Source organism: Juglans microcarpa x Juglans regia, chromosome 1S, assembly GCF_004785595.1.
Source record: "Juglans microcarpa x Juglans regia isolate MS1-56 chromosome 1S, Jm3101_v1.0, whole genome shotgun sequence".
In the NCBI taxonomy this organism is placed as follows: Eukaryota; Viridiplantae; Streptophyta; class Magnoliopsida; order Fagales; family Juglandaceae; genus Juglans; species Juglans microcarpa x Juglans regia.
In genome coordinates, this window is record NC_054595.1 from 27,788,918 (window position 1) to 27,814,402 (window position 25,485).

Here is a 25,485-nt window from a genome sequence, read left to right on the forward strand (position 1 = left end):
ATAATAATAATAATAATAAACTGGCGAGTTTTATACATCCCTAAGTACATTATAATTTAGATGTACAAAAAAAAAAAAAAAAAAAAAAAGTACATCATAACTTATGTGAGCCGTGGTCTCCTGCTACAGTTTTCCATATTTTCTTTCTTTCGCGTATTTAAAGATTTTCATGTTCTTCTGTACTCGATCATCAAAGCGATTCGTCTCTCCCGGAGCTCTATGTCAGCCGCATTGCACCTCCCTATCCGTATTTCCCACTCATAGGTACTCTGAAACTCATGATTCAATTCAATCTCATTTATCTGCCAACCGAGAATGTGAAACGTAGCTCGTTAATATCGCTTATTGCAAATATGAATTCTAGTACCTTTGAGATTTTCATTATTCTATATGACTTGTATATTATTCTTATGCTGGTTCAATTATTATATTGTTTGAAGTTCTAGGCGCCAAGATTGCGCGGAATTGGTACGTTTTCGGTGCTTCCCGTACTGGATCTGGAGGTACTTTTCGCAAATTTTATCCTCAGCTCGGTTACGTTTGAAAAAAGTGGACGACAAGAAAAACGCATTATTCTCTCTGTAGCCTTTTGTCTCTAGAATGGGAGAAAATTCAACTCCAATTTTCCAAACGGCCGCATTGAGCTCAATTGACCGGGATCTGTTCAATTTCGACCACATATAACTTGCACATGCACACGAACACATACGCCATTTATATTTTCTAGCAAACTTAGCCTTGTCGAATGCTTTGGGTTTGTGTTACTTTGAAGCTCTGTGTAATACCCCAGCTTTCAGTTCTATCTCTTGAATGGTTCGTGTCTGCCAGGTCAACACGCTTTGCGTATTTTTTATCAAATTATTACTCATAAAAGGGGTCTGCAAGTCTAACGTTCTTTCCCTGGGATTAAAGCTTTGTCCGGATGAGTTGAATTATGATTCATTTCCAGGGCATCTGTTGAGGCGCAAGGCTCAAGATGGGGATCTTTGATGGTTTGCCCGTGTCTTCCGACAAATCAGTAAGTTCAGCTTGCTTTGTATAACTTTATTGGATGCTTTGTATAGCTTCCGACAAGAGTACCACAATAAAATTCGTTTGTACTTAGCAAACAAGTGTTTCCTCGCCCTGTTTGGTTGGGAGCACCGATGTTGAGAGCACTAATATAGAATGCAAAATGTTTCGCCAACATAATTTTGATCATGTTTTAACAGCTGTAGCAACTAGAATGGTAGTCCTCTTTTGAAATGTGAGCATGTGCTAGAGTCTAGACTCTGTCTGACTGTGTTGTGTTTCAACCATACCTATTTTTTATGACAAGGAATTCCAAGGACTGTGCAAATGCAACATATTTATTAATCCTGGAGACTCTGTTTGAACCGTATTTATATAAGCTGCTATGTGTATAGCTTATATGTATAATCTTCTGTATTTTTCTTCTTCTCAATGTTCCTGTGATCTTATGGTATAATGCAGTATCTTAGGGAAGAACTTACAAGAATAGATGAGAGTTGGGCCGCAGGACGCTTTGATTCATTACCTCATGTTGTCCATATTTTGACATCAAAAGATCGTGAAGGCGAAGTTGAATCTTTGAAGGAGCAAAGTGATATTGTTGAGGAGTTTGTGAATGAAGTGGTGCATGCTTATCACAGTGGCTTCAACAAAGCAATTCAAAATTATTCCCAGGTTTCAAAAACTTTTCTTTTTCACTCCACGATGAGGTAGATAGAAAGGGTGGTTTCAGTTTATGATAGATTGATTTCAATTTCTTTGGGTTACACTTGGTGATGCCTAAATGGGGGCGGTAGACTTGTTAGCATGCTGGAAAGGGTGGTTTGATGGTCACCACAGTGAGATGCTATGGATAATGTTCTCAATTTGTTTTATGTGGTGCATACAGAGAGAAATGCCTGGAGGTTACTGGATTGCACAAGGACTGCCGTTGGCCTCAAGGCTTTCTTTTCCCTTTACCATTGTTGTTGTGTGGCTGGACTTGAGTTCGTCCTGTCTTAAACGATCCGTCTTTCTCGACAGCTCACCTATGCTTTTCTAGTTTTAGCTTTCATGATTTCGTGATATTTTTACTTTGACTAATTAGGCGTATCTAATGTATACACCATGTTTCCTTTGATAGTTTTTTCGATTATTAATAAAGCCTATCTTATAAAAAAATATATTTATCTCAATTCATCTTTTAGTATTTTTGTGATGGAGATTTTCAACATTGATTTTTTTTATCCCTCAGTCCCCTCAGGCACCTTGGGGAATAATAACAGTTAGATCTGCAGCTATATTTTGTGTTGTTAGTTTATTTATTTATGTATCTATTGCTTCAGATCTTGAGGTTGTTTGGGGAATCCACTGAAAGTATAGCTGTCTTAAAGGTTGATTTGGCTGAGGCAAAGAAGCGTCTTAGCACCCGCAATAAGCAATTGCATCAATTGTGGTATCGATCGGTGACATTGCGTCACATAATTTCCCTCTTAGATCAAATTGAGGGCATAGCCAAGGTTTGTCTATACTCTTTCCAGCTTCCAGATTCAACAGTGATTGGGGAACTTTGTTCAATTTAAAATTTCAATCACCTAATTCCCATCCTACATTAAAAATGCAATGCCTGCGCAACTGTGCTTGAATCTTTTTGCTCTTCAGTTGCCTGTTATTCACATATAAATGCATGCATATATCATTGCGACTTTACTAAGTTTTTTCAAACCTCTACTTGGAAAAAAAACAGAAGAACTTCTTAGCTATCAATGTACATGCACTCTGACCTTGCCACTTATAAACTACCACTACAGTTATTCTGCTCGAATTATCTGCTCTTCACAGTTCTGGTGATTCTGAAAAATGTCCATGTTGTGCACTCGAAATTGGCTCAGGTTCCAGCTCGTATTGAAAAGCTAATTGCTGACAAGCAGTTTTATGCTGCAGTTCAGTTGCATGTTCAATCAACATTGATGCTTGAGCGAGAGGGGCTTCAAACTGTAGGTTTTCTAACCTTTTGCTATGGCCATTCCTGTAATGTCACGCGAAAAGTTTTGTTTTACTTTATTTTTGGAACTTGTATTCCAAAAATAGAAGTTACATCCAGATACCTGATATCATGGCCGGTGGCCTATATCATAATAACCTAGTTGTATTCAATAAAGCCTCAAGTCATCAGTTCACTTCAGGAGAATACTGTTTTATCATGCAGTAATCCAGCCATATGTCATTTCACACTCTACTTTTAGGAGTTTTTTAAATGTCTATACTGTAGGATGCTTTGATGTTTGCAAGATCTGAAAACCGTATCTTGACCACAAAGATTTCACTCTTTCTCATCGGTTCACACAGCCTTCAAAAAGTCCCACCTTAGTCCTGTCTTTAAAGACAACCACTCAGAAAAACTATATACGGTATCTGCAAATAATAATGCTTGCAAATATTTTTCTTTGTTTATTCACATTTGATGTTCTAGTACCAAGTGAAAAATGTGCATTTTATTAATTCTGTTTTACGTGGCCCAGGTTGGTGCTCTTCAAGATGTCCGGTCAGAGTTGACAAAGTTGCGAGGAGTTCTTTTTTACAAGGTTTTGGAGGATTTGCATGTACACCTGTACAACAAAGGTGAATACAGGTATTCAATTTTCCCTACCCTATTAGTGGTGTTTGTCGTTTGGGCTTGTTTACATATGCTCGTGGCAGTTACTCAAATCCATTCCGATTAGTTTTTTTTTTTGTAACCAATTAGAGATTTTGATTGAAAGAGAAACGTCCTTAAGCGCACACAATTTTAGAAGCTGATCCAGCTCTATAGTTTTTCTTGTAACTTGGCATGCTACTTTGTTCAGATTGCAATAATTGATTTAAGGCTTGTTTGCGTAATGAGATGATATGAGAATTCTGTAAATATTACTTAAATGATTTGGGTTAAGATTTTCTACTGGATTTTGGAAAATGAGAGAGAAAAAATTGAACAAAAATATTATCAAGTTAAAATATTGTTAGAATTAGGGGTGAAAAGTTGAAAACCGATGCCTTCGGTGTGGTTTTTGGGCAAAACCAAGACCCCACCGACGTTTGCCATGAGAACTCAGTATTGGCCGAAACCGGTCGATTGGGGAGAGAACCGATATTATCAGTCTCAATGCGGTGCAGTTCGGTTCTTCAGTCTGCCATTGGCATCTCTGTGACGGAGGAGGGATGCCACATCGTCTGCCATGAGAGTTTATAATAAAGTTGTAGACGAGGAAACAACATGAACTAAGGAAGAAGAAGACGTGGGGAAGAAAAAGAAGGGGTGGTTATTAATCCATTTTGAAACGGCACCGTTTGGCTTAAAAGCCAAATGACGCTGTTCTATTATGTTTTTTTTTTTTTTTTAACTTTCAAGCCCTAAAACGACGCCATTTCACTTATTTAAGTGAAACGATGCCATTTCATTTACATATATTTCGAAAATATATATATATATATATATATATAAATGGTCGGCTGGTTTAGCGGTTTTTTCCTGGTTCAAACTAGCGCCAAACTTGCCGACATCGGTTTTCATATATTCTTGCCGCATGCTGAACGGTTCCCTGCTGGTTTTGGCCGGTTCTGTGCTTCGGCGGCCGGTCTGAGTCGGAGCCAGCCGGTTTTCTCGGTTCCTATACAGCCCTAGTTAAAATATAATTTTTTAAGAGCGCTTCTATAAAGAAGCCTTGTACACCGCACACTGTGTCTGGCACATCTTTTTTTTTCTCCCGAATTTGAAATTCCCAGTTAGTTATTAACTTGAAAAAGCCTGCACAATGGGGTCCAACATTAGTCATCATTCCTACTTCTCTCTTGGCAGTTGCATCTCCATACTTCTCTCTTTCACTCTAGCTATTGTGCTGCGGTGTAAATCAGTCCGGTGGGGGGTGATGGACTGATTTTCCCGGACCGGACCGAACACCCATAGGGACCGGACCAATTTTCTCTCAAGGCAAAATAAAAACACAGAAATAAATAAAGATGCTTATTTACTTAGCAAAGGGAAGTTGGATTCTGAAGAGAAGAGAAAAGCATGGGAGGAGAAACAGAAGCAACGGCTTAGCAAAGGGAAGTTGGCTTTTGAAGAGAAGAGAGAAGCATGGGGGAGAAAGAGAAGCAACGGGGGGCGAGAAATAAGTTGGTTTTGAACCATGATGTGGAAAACCCGGTCTACGGGTGTGCTGTGGAAAACTAGCCTCCAAATAGATTTTTCCATTTTTTAATATAATTTTTGTTTTGAAATTTGAAAAAGTTGTGTTGTTTTTGTATTTTGTTTGAAAGTTTTGCAATTTGTAATGATTAGATGAAAAGGTTGAAGATTTGAAATGGAAAAGTATTTGAGTGATGTTTGGGAAGGAAATTATGAGAACTTTTGAGAAAAGGAGATGAGATGAGATCATCTTACTTCCCAAACAAGCCCTTAGTCTTCTTTTGGTGTTTTAACAAAAAGCTAGTGGTAGGAGTGCGGGGCTTGTTCTTTGGAAGGATTTTTACGTTTAGGTTTAATAGTGAACTTGTTTATCATTGGGACCACAATTTTTCTCAGTTACAACTTATCAAAAATAAGTTTCTTAGTTACAATGTCCGCTGTTTCTTAACAGCCATTGCTTTATGAACTTTATTGCCTTTAAGCTATATCCTGCAGCTCAGCTGCCTCAAGCATATATGAAAGAGATGACGAAGTGCCAACTACCACGGCTGTTGTGTTATCTGTGGATAATTCACAATCTCTATCACAAAGAACCAGGCTACTGAAAGGTGACAACCAGTTTGGTTTCCAAACAGATGGATCATATAGGCCGAGTTCTGTTGATGGAGGGTAAGATTGCACAGTACTATTTAACTGTCTCTCTGTGCTGTTTCTTTTATTATCTGTTTCCTGAACGACCTTTCTTTTAACCCATATTTGACCTACTCCTTTTTCTTAATCTATACTTTGAGTTTTGCTACACTTTTATCTGATAAGCATGTGCAAATTCCCCCCTCTAAATATACATCAGAACGTGCTTGCAGTTCCTCTTTTGATGACCATGATGAGGAGGGTGCTCTGGAAGATGCTGCCTCAGATGGGCATATGTCGTCAGTTGGGGTCAATGGTGGAAATGGTAATCTAAAGGATGCCAAAACTCTTCCTCGCCAGACACCAATATGGCTTTTGAATTCCACTCCAGATGAATTTCTTGTAAGGTTTCTCATAATTCAATCTCATTTTCTGTTTTGTTTTGCTATTCTCATGTTCTAGGATGAAGCTTGAGGTGTTATATTATATGTAGGAGACAATAAAGAAGAGTGATGCTCCGCTTCATGTGAGGTATTTGCAAACCATGGTTGAGTGCCTCTGCATGCTTGGCAAAGTTGCAGCTGCTGGTGCTATAATATGGTTTGTTATCTTTCCAACATATTTCTCTTAGATTCTGTTTTTTTTCCTCTAGAGATGTGTTGGACAGAATCTCCATAATTATATTTGTTGTATTTCATTTGCTCACTGTAGAAGATAGATTTTTTTGGATTGTGTTTCTTTCTCCCCTTTATCCTTTCCTTAATGGATCTGGTCTGTCTTTAATATTTCTCATTCCGGACAATTTTACCAACTGTTTTGTCAATGTTTATTTTTTATTTGTATTGACTGTTCTATCCTACAAAACATTAACTTCGTATATGCAACTAAATCACCATCAAATACTACCATCTATGTTATCTCATAAATAGTGAGATTTTTTTTATTATTAGTAGAGTGCTTGAGATTTTAACAGTGCCATTATGGTTTTTTAAATGGAACCTCTGGATTGATATCCGTAGAATATACGGCCAAATTCATTTACTAATTAAAATTATCAGATTCTATTTGTCCTGGATAATTGGAATTACTGAATACCTTCAGAAGAGTGGTGGGATGATGTCAATGAAGAGTGTCTATTTAGCTTTCTGACTAATTTTATGCCTTTATTTACATTCGGTTTTAGACTTTAATGGCACAATTTTTAGAGTAGATGCAGAAAGAGTTTTCAATGTTTAATCGGGTGGGCAAGGAATTGTAGCACCACCTAGTTGATTGGCATGAAATTCAGTCTCCTTTGCTCTGTGGAGGTGTTGCAGACTGTAGCAAAAAGATGTTGCAGACTGTAGTTTCAACTCTTTTAGATCCAGTGTTCCATGATTATGGAAATTTTATTGAACACATACTTTTTGAATATAATTTGTGATCAAGACTGAGTTACATTGAACAGGTGTATTTGTATTTTTTAACTTATGGGAATTTCATTCCAATATGTACATTATGATGACATAAATGTTATTCATTTTGTTTTGCAACAGCCAAAGATTGCGACCGGCAATTCATGAGATAATCACATCCAAGATTAAAGCTCATGCAGAACTTGTTAATTCTTCAAGGTCTGGCATCGGTCAGGGTGAGCGAAATGCTACTCCAGGTCTTCATTTTATGAAAGAAAAGCTAGAAAGCTTCCAGTTCCCCAAACAAAAGCATCAGAACGGGATATCTCTGGCTGGGACTCTTTCGGCGGTTAGTCCTGTCTCACCTGTGATGGCTCCCACAGGAAGAGCACAGGCTGCCACAAGGGAGCTTCTGGATTCAATTTTGGACACAGTTGTTCGAATATTTGGTGAGATAACTACTTTCTTGTCTGTTACTCTACTTTTAATGTTGAACCTAACTTTCTCAATATTACTCGTTCAGAGAATCATGTCGTCATTGGAGAGATTTTGGAATCAAAATCCACGCATCAAATTGAAGTGAACACACCAAGATCAAGGCCAACTGATTGGAACCCTGATTCTGAAGCATCTCAAGTCACTGGGGGCTACAGCATTGGCTTCTCCTTGACTGTTTTGCAGGTAACCTAGCAGCTTTAAATTGTTGCTTAATGCCTGGTAATGAATTTGAAGACCATTCAACAAAAACAAAAACAAAAACCAGTATTAATTAACCTGGGAATGAGCGGGCATGATCCCTCTCCAACTTATTCTTTTGACTAATCCTTCTTTAATGTGCCAAAGAGTGAGTGTCAACAATTCATTTGTGAGATTCTGCGGGCAACTCCCGAAGCTGCGTCGGCAGATGCTGCTGTACAAACAGCTAGACTTGCAAGCAAGGCCCCTTCCAAAGAAAAGAGGCAAGAACCTTTAAATGCAAATCTCTATTATGTGATATTCCTTGGATCACGTTTTCAAATCTTTTCAAATTCAGGTTCTTTTTTTAAGTTACTGCTTGGGGGCTAATTGTTCATATTTCTTCCTTTCCTTCTAATTATGATAATTTAGCTTTAAAAGTACACCTAGAGAGGCCATATCCTGGTGTCATTTCTTATCATAAGAGATTGAATTCTCACCTTTTTAGTCGAACAATCATGTAATATATCATGTTTGTGGGTTTCAGGGACCGGTCAGAGGATGGTCTTACCTTTGCTTTTCGTTTTACAGAAACAACAATATCTATTCATAACCAGGGTATGCTGAAGATGCATTACTCACATTTCCTGGATTATTTCTCCATACATAGTTAGATTTTATATTAGGTGATTGAATCAATTTGTATGGGATCCTTTAATGACCATAAAATTATTTTATTTATTGTACTCTCAAATCCTTATTCGACAAGGAGGGAGTAGGAGGGGTCCCAATGTATTGCAAGAAGGTTATGGATCTGCAACAGTCTTACCTGAGCAAGGCATATATCTAGCTGCATCTATATATCGACCTGTGCTTCAGGTTTTGGACTGTCATTGAAATATGTATGTTCGCTTAATGGGTTTTCTTGTTGGCCTTTTCTGACCACATATTCTCTGCAGTTTACAGGTAAGGTTGCTTCAATGCTGCCGAAAAAGTATGCCCAGCTTGGGTAAGCTCAAAACTCTTGTAGTCTCTACTTGTTCAGAGTTATTGCTCATACAAAGGATCGCCACTTTGCATGAAATAACTTTTTTTCGTACTCTCCGTCTTACATTCAGTTTTCTCATTTCTTGCTTAACTGAAATTGGAATATGGCTCTGCATGAGTAGGGAGATTTGGATGTGGAGGAATGCATCTTGACGTTTTGCTTTAATTTTTGTGTTCTTATAATTCTGCTAAGTTTCAACCTATATCATTTTATTCTACTACTTATAAAAAAAAAAATCATTTTATTCTACTAATTATTTTTTTACAATTGGTCGACAGTGGGGAAACGTTGTAAATTCAGTGCTGCAATTCCTCTTTATATCACTTGGTTTGTGCATTTGAACTCTCCAATTCTTAAACTGCAGGAATGATGGATTGCTTTCATTTGTGGAAAACTTTGTGAAGGACCACTTTTTACCAACCATGTTTGTAGACTACCGGAAAAGCGTACAGCAAGCTATATCAAGCAAGTTCTTTAAACTATTTTCCCATGGTCCTTATTTAACAATTTTGTTTAGAACTGATAACTTGAATTGGTCTCTCACTCTCTCTCTCTCATTGTATCTCAAGGTGCTAACTTTATCTATTCAAATGCTTTAAGAGGTTATAATATCAATTCCCGAGGCCCATCTAATTGCTGTTATCTCTTGTCATACTTGCACTTGTATGCAAGAGCCTCATGGAGCCATAAGTTTGGCACTTTGAGAAATAATTTATTTTATTTTTTGAAAAGGGGCAAAGCTCAAGTACACACTTTTTAACAAATAGAACACAAAATCCACAACCCCCTTTGAAGGAATCAGTTACATTTGGAAATCCAAAACAAAACAAACCAGTGGAGCTAAATATCTAGGTGGAACCAATGTAATTTTTTTTAATAAGCTCTGGTGCTTATGTAGAGTAATCTTAACACCCTCATAAGCTCTACCATTGTGTTTGCTCAGAACTCTTTACATAAATCACTCCGGCCTATCCCTGCCACTACTTTCCAGACTAAAAACTCAAGCACAGATGTAGACTTAACCGAATTTGTACAGGAGACCACAATCTGCTGGCCATAGAAAATTAAGAAGTAGCTGGACAATAGAATCTTCGCCTGCCTTGCAAATTGAGCTTCCACTGTTGCTAAATTGTCTATTTTGTAAAATTTCTGATGTTAATATGCTCCCAGAGGATACAGTCTGTGATTGGAAAAGGCTATGGTGCAACACGGCATTTTCATGTTGCTTTTGGCATTTAAAGCTACAGAAGTTTCAGAAAGAATGAAATACCTTTACACTATTTAACCATATAGGGAAGTCTTTTCTATTCCTTTATATTTTAAATCCGTGCTGCATCTACAATAGGTATGGTAGTTCGATGACTCTTTGAGTGATTATTTGATGATGCCTATGTCCCTGGACACAAGTTGATCTAAGTCTTTTGCCTCTTCTTCTTCTTCTTTTCTTTTCTTTTCTTTTTTTTTTTTTTCAAAATTGCAAAAAAAAAAAAAAAAATCTTATTTATGAGTGATCTTATAGGTCCAGCTGCATTTCGGCCGAAGGCGCATTCTGCTTCCGCTTATACTCCATTGGTCGAGAAGGGTAGACCAGTCTTACAAGGGCTTTTGGCTATTGATTTCTTAGCAAAAGAGGCAAGTCTTGTGTTTCACATCTTAGTAAAAAGCACCCCCCCACCCCACCAAAATATTCTGCACAAGTCAATTGGATTCACAAGATCTATTTCTGGCTCTATTCTGAATATATGTTTAACAGTTTCTAGAAATTATCTTTTATGCATATATTTGGGTATTTCGGCCATGTAACTTAAACTTATTTAATTATTCCAGGTGCTTGGTTGGGCTCAAGCAATGCCTAAATTTGCTGGTGATCTTGTGAAGTATGTGCAGACTTTCCTTGAGCGTACATATGAGAGATGTCGTACATCATACATGGAGGCATGGGTTTCTCTATTTTCACTCCTTTTGACTTGTTACATATTTGCAATCATTATTTTCGGTTATATTTTTCTTCCTCCATTTTTTTTGTGATAAGTTTATCCCTTATTTTCTATTTCCTTGCATCATGGGATTTGCTTTTGCCTGCTCATAATTAGTTGGATTCGTGGTGCTTTATGCCATGATTTAAACAGGAATAAAAACTCTTAATTGAAATAATGCTTATTATTCATAACTTTTTTTTATCTCCTTTTCTATTCCGCCACTAGATATTTAGTTCACTGCCTGTTCTCCTTCATATTCCATCTAGTGTTAGTGAGCAGACCATCGGTTCCATTTAATAATTATGAATTAAATTTATATCATTTTCTGTCGTAAGTTCCACTGCTTGAATATTCACATGTTGTATTTTATCTCCCCTATATTTTTTAGAACTTTCCTATGTTGACATTATGAGATGTACCAGTGATGTGTTATCATCGTTTGATAATTGAGGATATTGATCATAAATTGGCATATGGATAGATTGATCAAAACAACATTGAAGTGTTGACATTGCATAACGTTTTTGCTGTATAAATTCACTCCTAAATTAATGTTTTGATATTGGTGCAGATTTAAGTTGGTGGTTATAATTGCATTAGTAAATTGATTTATGTAATGATATAGCTGTACAACTTGCGATTAATGCAAGTACAGTACCCATTAGGAAATTTTACACGTTTTAGATCTCCTATTACAGAGATAAGTAATCATACACACGCCTAAATTCAATCCTTATGCTATGTAATGCTAGAACATTCAAATAAATACTTGGTCTCGATTTCGTATCTGTAATCAAACCTTTTAAAGAGGTGGCTCATAACTGCTGCAATTCATATTTGTCGGTGATTACGTGTCTTGGAGGCACAAAGGAGGACCCTTAGTACAGACAATGTGCACTCAATTTTGTGAATGTTTAAAGAAACCTTTTTTTTATAAGTAAACCTTTATTGCTTCTCAAAATCTTTTTCATAACATTTCAGGCAGTGCTTGAGAAGCAGAGTTATATGCTCATTGGGAGGTATGATATTGAGAAATTGATGCGACTTGATCCGGCAAGTTCTTGTTTACCAAATTCACTTGGTCAGTCAAACATGGATAGCAACGCCCCTGATGCTGAAAGTGTTGAGGTTGAACTGGAACTGAGCAATTTATTGTTGGCTTTGAGGCCAATTAAGCAGGTCTCCTCCTTTGCAACAACAAATTTGTGTTCTTACTTTTGGAGCTATTCATTTCTCTCCATTAAAGGGTTGTTAGATTACTTCTCTGAATATATTTTAGTTTGCGAAATCTCGGTGATTAATTGACCCTCACTGCATTAAGTGTTAAGAACCATAGATATGAGGATTGTGTTGACGTTCCTTTGATATTTTCTTGTTCAGGAGAATCTAATCCGTGATGATAACAAACTCATTTTGCTAGCATCCCTTAGTGATTCATTGGAGTATGTTGCAGACTTAATTGAGAGGCAAGTTTTCTCATCTGGTCACAGTCATAAGTTATGCCGGAGATCTTTATAAAGCCTCGCTGAGATGAAAATGATTATATATTGGCAAATAGGGAATTTTCTTCCTCCATCTTGTTGCTTTCTGAAAGTTCCTAGTAGCTACTTAAATTGATTGAAGCACAATTCTCCTGCTATATGTAGGCTTGGACAAATAAACTCAAGAGCATCAATTCAAATAGAGGAGACTCCCAAGTACCATCATACTCGAACAAGCAGTGCACCTACTAGAGATCTGGCATCATTTTCTGATGAGTACAGAAAATTAGCAATAGATTGCCTTAAGGTTTTACGTGTAGAGATGCAGTTGGAGACAATTTTCCATATGCAGGTTTGTAAAACTTCTGTAATTTATATATGCGATGTCTTAATTGGGATAGAGAGAAGATAAAGGTGTAAAAAAGTGAAACATTTAACAAGGGAATATAACTTGAGCTCATTGAGCATTATGACTTAAACAGGAAATGGCAACTAGGGAATATTTGGAGGACCTAGATGCTGAAGAGCCAGATGACTTCATTATTTCACTCACTGCTCAGGTCAGTATTTTCAGCTTATATTGGCATTTCACTCACTGCTCAGGACGTGTACAATAGGAAATATTGGCCTACTTGGAAGACATTCTTTTGAAAAAGGACTTCCAAAAGAGATGCATTGTGGATTATTATTTCTGGATCTTACGCAAGATTATGTTTTCTCTCTCTCTAGTTGTACGTTATACTACTTTAATCTTGGAAGTATTTATAACTTTTTAGTAGGAAAAAAACAGAAATATTTCTGGGTTTTTTTCAGGCACCGAAAGAAACTTAGTATAATCTTGAATGAGATTTTTAACTTTTTTTTGTTTGTAATATAGAAAAGAAAGCATGGTCAAGATTTCCAAGTTTTAGTACTAATAAAGAAAAACACATTTAGTTTTACCATTTTCTCTTCCTAAGTCGATTACCCTTTAATGCATAGACTCAACTAAACCTTAATCCAAGCTAATTGTGCTGACAACTCTTTCCATCTTTAAATTGCATGGAGTTTGATACAGGGTTCATCTTTTGACAAGGATAGAGAATAGAAGCAAGTTTTAAGTATTGATGATTATAAAGGATATGCACATAATTGAATCGCACTAAAAACATTCACACTGCAGCATATCTTCTTGGAGACAAATCTTACGTCTTTTCTGTATTGTACCTGTAGATAATGCGAAGGGATGAGGCAATGGGACCTTTTGTTGCATGTCCAAAGCGAAATTACATATTTGGTGGAATTTGTAGCATTGCTGCGAATGCATCTATCAAGGTTTGCCCACACTCTGATTTGTTATATTTTAATGCTTTTTTCCTACTTCAACATGTTTATGTTTCAAGTTGTAGTCCCAAGCAATTTTCACATTTCTGATTGACTGCTAATGAGTAATTGCAATGTTTAATCAGGCTTTGGCTGATATGAGATCCGTTAACCTTTTTGGGGTTCAGCAGATATGCCGGAATTCGATAGCATTAGAACAGGTACGTTTTGTTCCTGCAAATTGTCTCTGTTCCTTAAAACTGAGTTGAATGATGAAAGCAAGCAGATATCAGATTTTATTTGTTCCCATGAATAAGGTAAAAATACTTTGATGCAATGAATACTTATCAGTGCGCCTGTTATCTTAAGCTAGCTCTTACTTGAGCCTTCAATCTGTCAATCCTTCTTTAAAATCAACTGCCGATGCAATTTCACTAAAGGGAATGTGAACAAGATACCTCTAGCAAATTCAAAGGGTTAAACCCTTAACCATTCTCCTTTCATGTTTTTCCAAGTTTTAATTCATGTTTACATTTAGCAGCATGATGGAATAAGATTTGGTCCTCTTGGGTCGACAAAAGTATGGGCAATGCAAGTCCTTGTATCAAAACTGTTGAATGAGTTTGAACTGCATAACAATTGGGGCAGGTTTCTTACCTGCCAATGGCCCTCCAACATTTGGGTGTCATTTTTTAAAAGGTTGTCATTAGGGTGAAAGCCAATGCAAAATATCTTTCGAACAAGGGTGGTCGTGTAGTACATTAAGGCCAGCCCAAAATTGTGGGAGCAAGGTTTTCTGGTTTTTATTTTGATTTTATGATATAAAATGCTACCTTGTTTTACATTGTTTTGATTGGCACTGCAGGCGCTGGCAGCTATCCCATCGATTAACAGTGAAGCTGTGCAACAGAGATTGGATCGTGTTCGTACTTACTACGAACTTCTAAACATGCCATTTGAGGCAAAGTCATGAACTTAATAGCTTATTGTTTCTGACTTATCGTGTTGCCACGCCACCAGTGATAAGTGTTCCTATTCTTGTTTGCAGGCCTTGCTAGCCTTCATTGTGGAGCATGAGCACGTTTTTACAACTGCAGAGTGAGTTGATATGACCGTCTTACCCTTTTCTCTTGGTTGGTGTACATTTTGTGGTTCGTGAATAACATAACACACATCTTTGACAGGTACGCTAATCTTCTAAAGGTCCAGGTCCCAGGAAGAGCGATTCCTGCTGATGCTCAAGATCGCGTATCAGAGATTTTCTCTCATTAGCTTTTTACCAGTTCTGGAAGTAGATCCAACTGTCAATGTGTCAAAGTTCTTGGGGTCTTCGTCCTAGAGTGGCATTTTTCTGGCATGCAGGTTAGATTGTTATTTCTTTAAGGCCGACCTGATGCTGCAAACGGATGTAGATGCCACTTCCATAGAATTCGCCACTTCCGTAAACCAGGATGCAAGTCTGGTGAGAGATGCTGCTACTTTTTTTCTCGCTCTTTTTTTTTTTATTTTTGGGGGGGAATTTGTTCGTGATTAGTATCAATTTTGGGTGTTTTATGTTTTCCTTGGGGCTTTATGTAGCTTCAATTTTGCAATCCTGAAAACGCATAAAATCCAATATATGTTTCCAATGCCGATTATAAATCATTTGAAATAATTTTCAGATTTTCCAGATCCAATGTATGGACAACCGTGACCGCAAATTTATTATCTAGTCATGCGTTAGAGATGGATACGTTGTACATCCAACATTAATCTCACATATGCCAGATCACATAAAGAGCTCAAGCTGTAAAATGACCTCCACGATTCAAAACGAACAGTAACAAACCCTTTCGGTTTGTTTAGGGCAAAATACACCTTTGGAGGGAGGCTTCTTAGGAAGGCAGTTCGGTCCCCATTGACAATCTCTTGCAAGGTCTGCAAATGTCCACAAGAAACGTAGATAATAATATCCACAAATGTTTTTTTATTTTTTTCTTGGTTTTTCGTTTTCACATGAATGAGTTTCAGCAAAGGAGGGAGAGATTCAAGCAGTGATCTCAGTACTATTAGATATAGTCATGAATTGGACAAATTACATGCATTTATTTTGAAAAGTAGTGAAATTTATTATTAAAAAATTAATTTTTTCCATATGAATCTCGTATTTATTTATATTTTTCAAAAAATTGCACGCTTTAAGACTGCAAATATAATCTCTCATTGTACAAAATAGTAAGGTAACTACGAAATATTCATCAAGTCAAGTCAACGGAAAACTAAAATATCAACCGATTTAAAGGCGTATAGCAAAATGACTGAAGTATATGGAACCAATCAGTTTCAATATGAATAACATTATTTTGGGCAGATGGTATCACAAACTCGAGAGAATCAATTTCCTTTTCAAATATATAATCTGTGACCTGGGAGGGTGGCATACCCATCTGTTGTATAAACTTTTACTCAGCCTCACAATGTAAAAGAGGAGGGGAAAAAAAAGCGAGCCGTTCAAACTTCCTCGCACAACAATATGATTGGAAAATCTGTGGTCAACAATTTGAAATGAAACAAACGGACCCCTCAGCTCATTATCGATCCTGTCTCGCAACAAATAATATCCAATAATTATACAACACTTTTGAAAGTATGGAATAAATAAATAAGCTAGTATTACGACTTACTATATGTGTTTTCCATCATGGAATTGAGCATTTTTCGCTGACTTGAAAGTAGCCAAAAATTCTGTAGCCTTCTGAAACTCTCCCTTTCGCCTTGACTTGTCCCACTTGTGCTCATTAGCCAATATCTCAATTATGCGTGGCAATGCCCGACCTGCTGCATCGGTGTCAAGGAAAGCAAGCCGGGATCTCCTCGCAATGAAATCAACAGCAGATTCACAGTATTCATTCCGAGCACAGTACGCAACCTCAGCCTCGAGAAAAGGATATCCATGGGCAAGCCTCTTCCCCAGGTTTTCATTCTAAAGACCAAAAGGAGAAAACATGCCACAAAAGGTTAGCCAACAAATCAAAGATGAATCAGGTTCAAAGAAATGTCTGTCACACTAAAATCATGAAATGCTCCAAGTTTGTTTGTCAACTCGCGAGGGCTCAAAGTGTTGCTTAAACAATTCCTTCAAAAAAAATACTTCAAAAAAAAACTACATAGTTTTCAGAATGCAATTGCTTTATTGGAATACGAGCATCCCTATGCTAACAATCAAACGTTGCCCGGTCAAAACTTTAAGAGAATGCCAAAAGTAGCTCTTGAATGTTATGAAGAGCAATACCAGAACCCATTTCACACGCTGTTCTTTAATTCTTTTTTTTTAGCATAAATAGTATACTTCAGGAAGTGCCAATAGCCAAACTGCAAAACAACTAATACAAATTTAAACTCGCAGGGAAACAATTATAATAGGAAGATGGAAAGAAACATCCCAAGTCTTAAAGCTATAAAATGAAGACTAGAGCAAGACAAACCAACCTGAGCTATGGCAGCCACTTGTTCAGCCAAAGTTCCATATGCATGAGACAAATGCTTTGCTGCTGCAGTGTCCATTACACCGGGAACGACTTTTCCACCGTGAGTCTTCTTCATGCGTACATATTGTTGTGCAAGAACTGTAAATGATGCAGGATCCCATCCATCTCCACCAACAAGCTGCAGGTTGTGAGTTAAACAATTACTGGCTGGGCTCAGCTTTCCAGGCTTTATGGCTGCATTAACTGCATCTTCTGCCATGCTGAGAGTATTTCTAGTAAGCACATTATGCAAAAAAGATGGAAGATGACACACAGGCACTGACTCAAATGGCCTAGATCACTTTCATTTACAACAAAATTAAGTCTATTGGTATTAGTTCAAGTAGCTTAAACATCTTGCACGGGCATTTACACACGTCAAACTTATTGTTGTTAATCAATAGAAAGTTGAAAGAACATGATAGAGTAACTCTTGCCAGAATGCCACTCTCCAATAAGTTATTAGTAAGGATTCCAGCTCAACCTTAGCAATCTTACCTACGGTATGTAGTCCACTTCCCACCCGTAATTGTGACCAAGCCAGGATAATCTTCGCTGACAACATGATCCCTGGAGATACTCTCTGTGTTTTTGGCGGATGGGTCCATTGCCAATGGGCGTATACCACTCCATGCTGAAAGAACATCCATTCGCCTTACCTGCACTTCCACAGCATTAATCTTGTCACCGCAAGCAATAGGAAAGAGAGACTCTGAAAAGGAGTCACTAGCACTAATGCCTTCAACTGCTGCTGTAGATTTATCGAAGTATCAACATGGATGAAACTTCACTAGAAGGATAAATCCTTACAGAAAAGGAGTAAACAAGGAACTATTATTACCGCTCTAACCTCTGAACTTTCAGGTGTCTATTAACAAGTAAGAGAATAAATTAATACAGCTAGCTTGTTCGTACAATAATGGTAGCAATATATCCAAACCACCATTATTCTTTCAACTTAAAGAATCCCATTGGGAGCACAACTTAACAGAACAAAGTCCAAGAATGAAAGAAAAGGATCAAATTTTTATTCTATGTAAGAGAAGTGTAGAACACAGACACAAAAAGAGGATGATGTTGACAATAAAACATACCTTAACATTAAGATAATCACTGATGGCGTCCAATATAAATTGAATTTCATCTTCATGTGGTTCTGGAAGCAAAGTGATGGGAGTGTTGGAATCTGTAGTTCCAGCAACTGTCCGTCCCAACCATGGCAGCATGAAGACAACACGTCCATCCTTAGTTTTAGGAACAATCAAACCCATTCCTTCAGGTGAATAGTAATCAGGAAGAACAATATGCACACCACTGCTAGGACTGATCATAGATCGTGCATCTTTATTGGCCATTTTCCTCACAGAATCACAAAATGGCCCAGCCGCATTGACAATTACTTTTGCATACGAGTTGAACTCTTTGCCTGGTTCACTTTAAGATAGTAAGGATCATGAAAATTAACCAAATTTAGTTACCCTAGCTTAAAGAAAATTCAGTACAAATTGAGTGGGATGTGTGCATGCATGGTTCAGAGCACTTATGCACTAGCATTTGTCAGGGAGAGAGAGAGAGAGAGAGAGAGAGAGAGAGAGAGAGAGAGAGAGATGTACTCCCACATCCAAATTCATCTTGGTTATATCTTGCATGTGGCTCAGATAACCAAGAACTTGATTTTGGTGCATAAATTTATTATCGATTGCCATTGCATATTGGAAATTTTCCCCACTTTCTTTGCCATGAAGGATCAGGCTTTTGCACAGTTAGTCGTGTCCTCCCTACGTTTAAGCTTCCTTTTGTGCAAATAAAAATGGGACTCTTTTTTCTGCTAGCCAACCGTCAAAGAGTCACCAACTGCCTTTAAGGATTCTATTACCAAGTCTAGTTCTCCTATAGTCTAACACTGGGGGAACACCTTTTTTATCATTATTAAATTTTAACTTATGGGAAAGAAATTTTTTTTTTTGATAAGTAACTTATGGGAAAGAAATTGATATTGACATGGTAAATATCTCCAGCTGATTCCAAAGTGTGCAAGGAATTGCTTCCTGTACCTGATAAATTGTCTCGAATCCGTGCACCAATTATGCGCTCGCCAACTTCATCTTTCAAAAATGATACTACTTCTGCATGGTTAAGCACCGCTGCACCAGCTAATGCTGCAGTGCATGCCAATCCAACATTAAGTCGTGAGTCATTCATCTGGCCGTCATAATAAACCACCGTTCCCTTTAGGTTTCTATCTTTACCCTTCCTGGCAAGTGTGGGGAAGAGCTCACTGGACTCTTGTGCAGAATAATATCTGGACAAATGCAATAGGCGTGGTCCTGCGACCAAATCGTACATTTTCAAGCCCATCCAGTAGTATACTACCTCAAACCAGTCAAAACATGGTGTCATGCATGGTAAAGCATGGCATAGGTGTGGTGCATTCTCAATAAGTTGTTTACGTTCCTCAAGCGCATGGAATACCAGCTTCAATTGCCCATAGTCAAGATTAAAGACAGCTTTCTCCAAGTAACGAACTCCTGAAAGCAGTACAAAGGCATACAAATAATAATTAGCTCACCGCTCAAAGACAACTACACGTGACGAAAATATAAGCCAAGAGCTCAATGACACGATCAACATCCTGCAAATCTTTACAATAAAATATTGTTGCCTTGGTTTCGAGGGAAATCAAAGTCACCGACAAACTTAGTAGGATTATTTCCCTCCCAATACCAACCTGGGAAAGCAAACATACCCTCCACAGTCAACAAATCAGATTTTTTAGTACGGTACACGGTGGCTGATAAATGATTCCATAACGATCAAATCAATCAGAAAGTAATCGCTGGAGCCATAGCGAAAGCGACATATGAGAAGAGATTCACTTCTTTCTCAACTAGTAATGCGTATGCCAAACCCACGAACATTAGCATAATTCAAAATCACTAAGAAAATAAAACACGAGAAAAATTGTTCTAAAGTATATATAATAAACCTGATTCACCAAATTTTCCATCAATTACAAAAACTAGTAACATCCAGTCTATTGCAAAGGGAAAAGTTTCCAATCACGAAAATAACTTCATACAAGGAATTCGATGCTTATCGCATAAAAAATCGAACAATGTGCAAGAAAAATCACTTCAAGTACTCCAATCAGTGAAGGAACCGAGATCCTAAACAGCGAACAAAACCAAACACTCGGAATTCACTAAAATACATATAGATAGATAAGGTACATGCACAAAGTGACAAACTTTTATGTCGATAATGAATATACACGCACATACCTCCATGAATGAGCTTTGTGGACCTCGAGGATGTGCCAGAAGAGAAATCCTCTCGCTCGATAAGCCCGACTCGGAGGCCCCTGGTGACCGCGTCGAGGGCGACGCCGCATCCTGTGGCCCCGCCGCCGATCACGAGGACGTCGAGTGGGTTAGCCGAGCTGGTCCCGATTAGAGCCGACTCCTGGACCGTTCTGGATGGAATGACGGCGTTCGGGTCGCTGATCTTCTGCCTAATAGCCGCGAGCTGGGGGCCACCACCGCGGTCGTTGGCGGCTAACGTGGGCTGGTAGAGGAGGACTGCCCCTCCGGCTGCGGCGGCAATTGCCGCGGCACCAAGGCGGCGGCTCAGGCGTAAGGCGGTGGCCATCCAGTGCGTTCTGTGAGAGAGATAATGATGATGCTGATGAGGGAATCGGAGGATTGATTCAGTTACGATGAGGTTGCTTTGGGAATCGGTCAATTGAATTTTTGGGAAATAGTGGGAAAAGCATGAAACTCAATATTAAATGAGACAGCCAGAATACCAATCAAACAAAAAAAAAAAATAATGAGGGAGCCAGAATAACATTTAAAAGATATAATTAATTTATAAGTTTTATTTTTGTATACATTTAGAATGCGTCTGGTTACTAAATTCATCTTAACTCATCTTAATTTATTATTATAATTTTTTTAAATTTCAATACAAAATATAATAAATAATTTAACTTTTTCAAATTTCAAAATAATAATAATATTAAAAAATAATATTCTAACAATATTTTATCATCACAACTCAACTCAACTCAACTCATTTCAACATTTAAACACACCCTCAGTTCGTGTTTTGCATCAACTATATTAAAAATTATTGCATTTAAAAAAAATTATAATAAATTTTACCACAAATAGTGTGTTAACGTACTATGTCTAGCATAAGTGCATTCTCAATACTTATGTATAATACAAAAAATATAAATTATTTAAAAAATTGTTTATAAAATGAGTTTCTAAAAGACGTTAGAACATGTAAAATATAACTTGCTACAGTAATCCACTATATATAGCGGGTATTGTTCATCCTTTAAACATTTTTTTAATTATTTATATTTTATTTACTACCTCATTTCATTTTACTTTTATATTTCAATACAAATTTTTTTTATTGTTCATCATTTAAAACACTTCTATTTTATTTTTTTTAAAAAATATATTGAAAATATTATTTATCCACTTTTTTCGTATTTGATTTTATTTTTAATTTTTATTTGGCTTATATATTTTTATTTTGTGTATAAGACTGTATTATATTACATTGTATATGATAATACATTGCAAATATAAAAATATATATGGATATTACAAATTTATTAGTATAAAAGAAATGTTTAAAAAAATAAAAATATTATTTAAATGGTATGAATAAAAAATAGATAAATTGATGTATAATATATTGTAAAAGTCAATATGTAAAATAGATAAAGTGAAGTTTAATGATATATTTTAAATAATAAGATAAAAGAACTATTGTGAATGCGCATAGGAGAAGTAAGTTCTTTTTCCTTTTAATCTTTTTATTCGAAATTTACAAACTTGCTAACGAGAGAGCGAAAACTATATGTGAATTTCTGAATTTCCAAGAGATTGTAAATTATTGAAGATAAAATAATATGAATAAATACAAACCATATGCACACATATATGCCAATTTTGTAAATATTTTTCTGTTGCCATAAATTAACCCAGAGTAATCAAGATTGGAAAGCTTGAAATAATGTTATTTATTTATATTAAATAGCCAAGGGTATATTCCTAATATTTCAATATGAATTTTCCTTTAAAAGCAATATGATTTTGTAGTTGATAATATATGAAAAATAAAAGGATAATACAAAATATATATAGTTTTGGAGTGTACAGTTTCAACATACTCATTTTAAAAAAAATAGTGGTCACCATAAAAAAACTAATTTTTTCATGTGGTCCAGACTTATCACCTTTTTTAAAAAAGTACACGAAAGTTGCATATTTTAAAATTGCAAACATCATTTCTCAAAATAAAAATATATAAACTTTAACACATTTCGCCGTTTTCGGTGTATCGTATCAATAAAAATGTTGGCCTTTTTTTTCAATATAATTTTGAAGATTAATGCTATATTTCATACTCTTATCTTATTTTCACATCACTTTATAAAATGTGACATATTTATTATTATTGAATGATAAAGAATCATCCAACAAAGGATTATCTAATAGTGATAAATGTGCCACAAATTATATAACATTTAATAAGATAAGATAAGAATGAGATGGTAGTGTGGTGTATCAAATTTTTCAATTTTAAAAGCATATTTTGTCGATTTTTTTTTATTAAAAAGGCTTCATGAAATAGAGAGGGAGCCGAACAGTTCTTCGGCTGGAGTATTGGGTTGGTGGAGTCGAGTCTAAGCCCACCTATCAACACTCTACTATTGATAAGATAAACAGGCCCGGGCCCATCCCAAGCCGATGACAAAGAGGGATGCCGAGCCTATATGTTGAAAACGCAATTTCTCCTGGCCCATTCCAAGCCTCAACCAGACTACCACGTCCCAGTCTCCAGTCTCCAGTCTAGGAGAGAGAGATTCTCGGTTCATACAGTTGGGGAAATTTAGCTCCAGTGGCTCAGATTCCGAGCCTAGACAATGCTTCTCTCACTATCACATCCCTGAGGTTCTAAAAGCCTAATTTAACTATTTTATTTTGCTCACAGTTGTTTTTTGTTTTTGAAAAGATCGATTATCGTCCGCTATAATTTTCTTTGGATCATCTACCGGGAGCAGTCCCAGAAGGAGCTCATAAACATCCTCAAGAATGTGAGTCTACTCACTCAATGGTTTCCCTGTTTGGTTCCCGAGAAAAACGTAGAAAAGAAAATAGCCATGAGAAGCCGTGGCTGTTTTCTTATCGTGGCTATTCAGTTCAGTAGAATTCATGTTATACCGGCCCTCAACGGTTGAGATATATCAGATTTACCGGGCTTGAATTTGTTAGAATGATCTTAAATATGATTTATACTTATTTATTTTGTTTCGTGGGGTTTTACAGATTCGAGGGAAGAAATGCTTGATAATCGATCCCCAGCTCAGGAGCTCTCTCTCATCGATCATCCAGGCGTCACTTCTGAAGGCATTTCTCTTCAACTACACACAAGTCTTTATGTGGCCATTAGGCTCTGTTGGATTTCATGGAATCTAGTTATGAGATAATTTACACTCGGTTACTACGATTGACATTGTACCAAGAATAATTTGACGTAATTATGTCTCTCTTCGGTTAATTCTTGAAGCTATTTCTCTAAGGTTAATTATTTCCAATTTGTCATACGTACGGTTTATGGATTCTCCCTTCCTAATTTTCAATCGCATGAATCTGATTCAGATGCTTTGAGTACATTGAAGAAACAGTTTTGCTATGTACAAACAAGTTTGCGTACCAATCTATATACTAATGTTCTTCTTTCTATATTTTAAATTTAAATTAGTATTGTTTTTAATAAAATTTATTTTATGACCAATCATATTGAATGGGTGCGCGTATTAGTGAGAAATTATACATAAGCAGGAGCCTCTTGTCAACGTCCAGCCTCTTCTCATCTTATTTTCCATTACAAATTCTGGGTTGCCTAAGAAGCATTTTGACTATTAGAGGCGAGGACAGAATGCATTGTCATCCTTTTAATTCCTTGGGATCAACCATATAGCGATGTTTAATTTCTATTTTTTTTTTTTTTTTTACTCTGTCTAGGATAGAGCTACTCCAAAGCTATGGATTTGAGCACATGGGCACGCTGAATAATCCAGAATAAGCTGGATTGCTTAAAAACAGGTTCGCTATCACTTTTACCTTCATAATCTAACTTAGCATTAAAAAATAGCTAGCATTTCCTAGTTGATTCACATGGTCTATTAACCATGTTAACTGGATTGTTAACCGCAAATTATTGTTAACAGCATCTGAACCTTGCAGGAGACAAAAAGCAACTGGCTGACAATCAAACGTGCTCTGCAACTTGTGGTTGATGAGACTATAATACGGCCAAGTATTTTTCCTTTTGACCATAGCTTTTGGCGCTGCTCCCTAATCGAGGGTTTGGTTTCTTAGCCTGCATGTGTTACTTTTATCACCGGACTTGTGCCTTTTGGTATATAGTCCCAGATTTCAATGCATGACACAAATACTGAGTCACTCACATTATTTAGGAAAACACTACTCCCACCGACAAAATCCACAGTTTTATTTTATTTTATTTGTAAGTATTTTTTAATTTGTTCGTTTGTTTTTTTTTTTTTAAAAAAGTTTTGAGTTAAAAAAAAAAAAAAAAATGGACATTCGGTGGGAGTAGCAGCACCCCATTATTTGTTCAACATTCAGAGATATTCATTATGTGCCATGTGGAACTATATAGCCTCGTATTTCTCAATGTGCAAAACCAAATATTGGGGGAATGATGTGCACTGGACGGCATCATCGACATTTTATAAGAATTAGCTACTTCAGCAGTTGAGAACATACTCGGTGGGCAGAAGCATGTTCTGATTGAAATATGGTCAGTCAAAATTTGGCTCAATACTTGTTCCTTTATTTCTTTTAAATACTTCCATGTTGAATTTCACATTCATTTTGGAGATGTTTGTTTCTCTCAGCTGTGTGTGATGATGAAATGTAGCTATGACTGATCTTTCTTTAGCCTGTTTTACAATGCATATCCATTAACTCTCTCTCTCTCTCTCTCTAGCCACATAATAGGTTTTATTTAATTTTTATATTTTTCTATTACAGTTTTGTCATTCTTCTTAACTTGGGTGTTTCTTACGTGACACGGTGACAGTCCCAATGGTATTGCCTATGTATTCTCAGGATACGCATCTTAGTATTCGTCTTGTTCAACATGCCGTTCGATCTGGATGGCGAGGATGAATCTTTATTTGCTAAATTTCTTAGAAACTCTAGTTTTAAGCAAGATAATTTATTGTTTTTAGCTGATCGGTTCTCTTTAGAATGAATCTGTTA

General features: G+C 36.6%; 2 protein-coding genes and 1 long non-coding RNA gene across 6 annotated transcripts; 2 read left to right on the plus strand and 1 right to left on the minus strand.

The window, feature by feature from the left end:
* The first annotated feature begins 103 nt into the window (after nucleotides 1–103).
* Nucleotides 104–15,333, plus strand: LOC121245944 (exocyst complex component SEC8-like). 3 transcript variants are annotated; one of them, XM_041143875.1, is made up of 28 exons: nucleotides 104–264; nucleotides 441–503; nucleotides 829–1,018; nucleotides 1,474–1,686; nucleotides 2,337–2,510; nucleotides 2,883–2,987; nucleotides 3,513–3,622; nucleotides 5,651–5,824; nucleotides 6,019–6,187; nucleotides 6,279–6,385; nucleotides 7,321–7,628; nucleotides 7,703–7,860; nucleotides 8,023–8,138; nucleotides 8,402–8,472; nucleotides 8,624–8,733; nucleotides 8,814–8,863; nucleotides 9,267–9,367; nucleotides 10,422–10,534; nucleotides 10,730–10,837; nucleotides 11,863–12,060; nucleotides 12,262–12,347; nucleotides 12,528–12,714; nucleotides 12,845–12,922; nucleotides 13,575–13,676; nucleotides 13,811–13,885; nucleotides 14,530–14,625; nucleotides 14,713–14,762; nucleotides 14,849–15,333. In XM_041143875.1, the coding sequence occupies exons 3-28, from the start codon at nucleotides 977–979 to the stop codon at nucleotides 14,934–14,936; spliced, it is 3,189 nt and encodes a 1,062-aa protein (XP_040999809.1). In that variant the 5' UTR covers nucleotides 104–264; nucleotides 441–503; nucleotides 829–976; the 3' UTR covers nucleotides 14,937–15,333. The 3 variants fall into 3 exon arrangements, with proteins under 3 accessions (XP_040999809.1, XP_040999808.1, XP_040999810.1); XM_041143874.1 differs by having other exon boundaries at nucleotides 950–1,018; XM_041143876.1 differs by having other exon boundaries at nucleotides 950–1,018; nucleotides 8,627–8,733.
* Nucleotides 15,178–20,995, minus strand: LOC121245947 (glycerol-3-phosphate dehydrogenase SDP6, mitochondrial). Of its 2 annotated transcripts, XR_005937029.1 has the most exons (8): nucleotides 20,452–20,995; nucleotides 19,225–19,698; nucleotides 18,265–18,596; nucleotides 17,669–17,829; nucleotides 17,133–17,391; nucleotides 16,328–16,626; nucleotides 16,087–16,243; nucleotides 15,178–15,581 (listed from the first exon to the last, which is right to left on the minus strand). XR_005937029.1 is itself a non-coding variant. In XM_041143881.1 (7 exons), coding segments are annotated over exons 1-7 (1,893 nt in total). In that variant the 5' UTR covers nucleotides 20,819–20,995; the 3' UTR covers nucleotides 15,972–16,242. The 2 variants fall into 2 exon arrangements, 1 of the variants encoding a protein (XP_040999815.1); XM_041143881.1 differs by lacking the exon at nucleotides 15,178–15,581 and having other exon boundaries at nucleotides 15,972–16,243.
* Nucleotides 20,996–24,213: 3,218 nt separating this feature from the next.
* LOC121245954 lies at nucleotides 24,214–25,194 on the plus strand. The gene is made up of 2 exons (XR_005937030.1): nucleotides 24,214–24,300; nucleotides 24,442–25,194. It is a non-coding gene; the product is annotated as an uncharacterized LOC121245954 (long non-coding RNA).
* Nucleotides 25,195–25,485: the final 291 nt, after the last annotated feature.

Bases quoted from the DNA above. Each gene is read 5' to 3' on its own strand.
- LOC121245947 (XM_041143881.1), bottom strand. From the start codon at position 20,818: ATGGCCACCGCCTTACGCCTGAGCCGCCGCCTTGGTGCCGCGGCAATT. The intron at 17,392-17,668 runs GTAAGATTGCTA...AAATACTCTCAG, and splicing joins AAGTGGACTACATACCGTAG to CATGGCAGAAGATGCAGTTA. The intron at 16,627-17,132 runs GTTGGTTTGTCT...TTTGGTCTTTAG, and splicing joins AAGTGGCTGCCATAGCTCAG to AATGAAAACCTGGGGAAGAG.
- LOC121245944 (XM_041143875.1), top strand. From the start codon at position 977: ATGGGGATCTTTGATGGTTTGCCCGTGTCTTCCGACAAATCA. The intron at 12,061-12,261 runs GTCTCCTCCTTT...TTTCTTGTTCAG, and splicing joins CTTTGAGGCCAATTAAGCAG to GAGAATCTAATCCGTGATGA. The intron at 12,348-12,527 runs GCAAGTTTTCTC...TGCTATATGTAG, and splicing joins GTTGCAGACTTAATTGAGAG to GCTTGGACAAATAAACTCAA.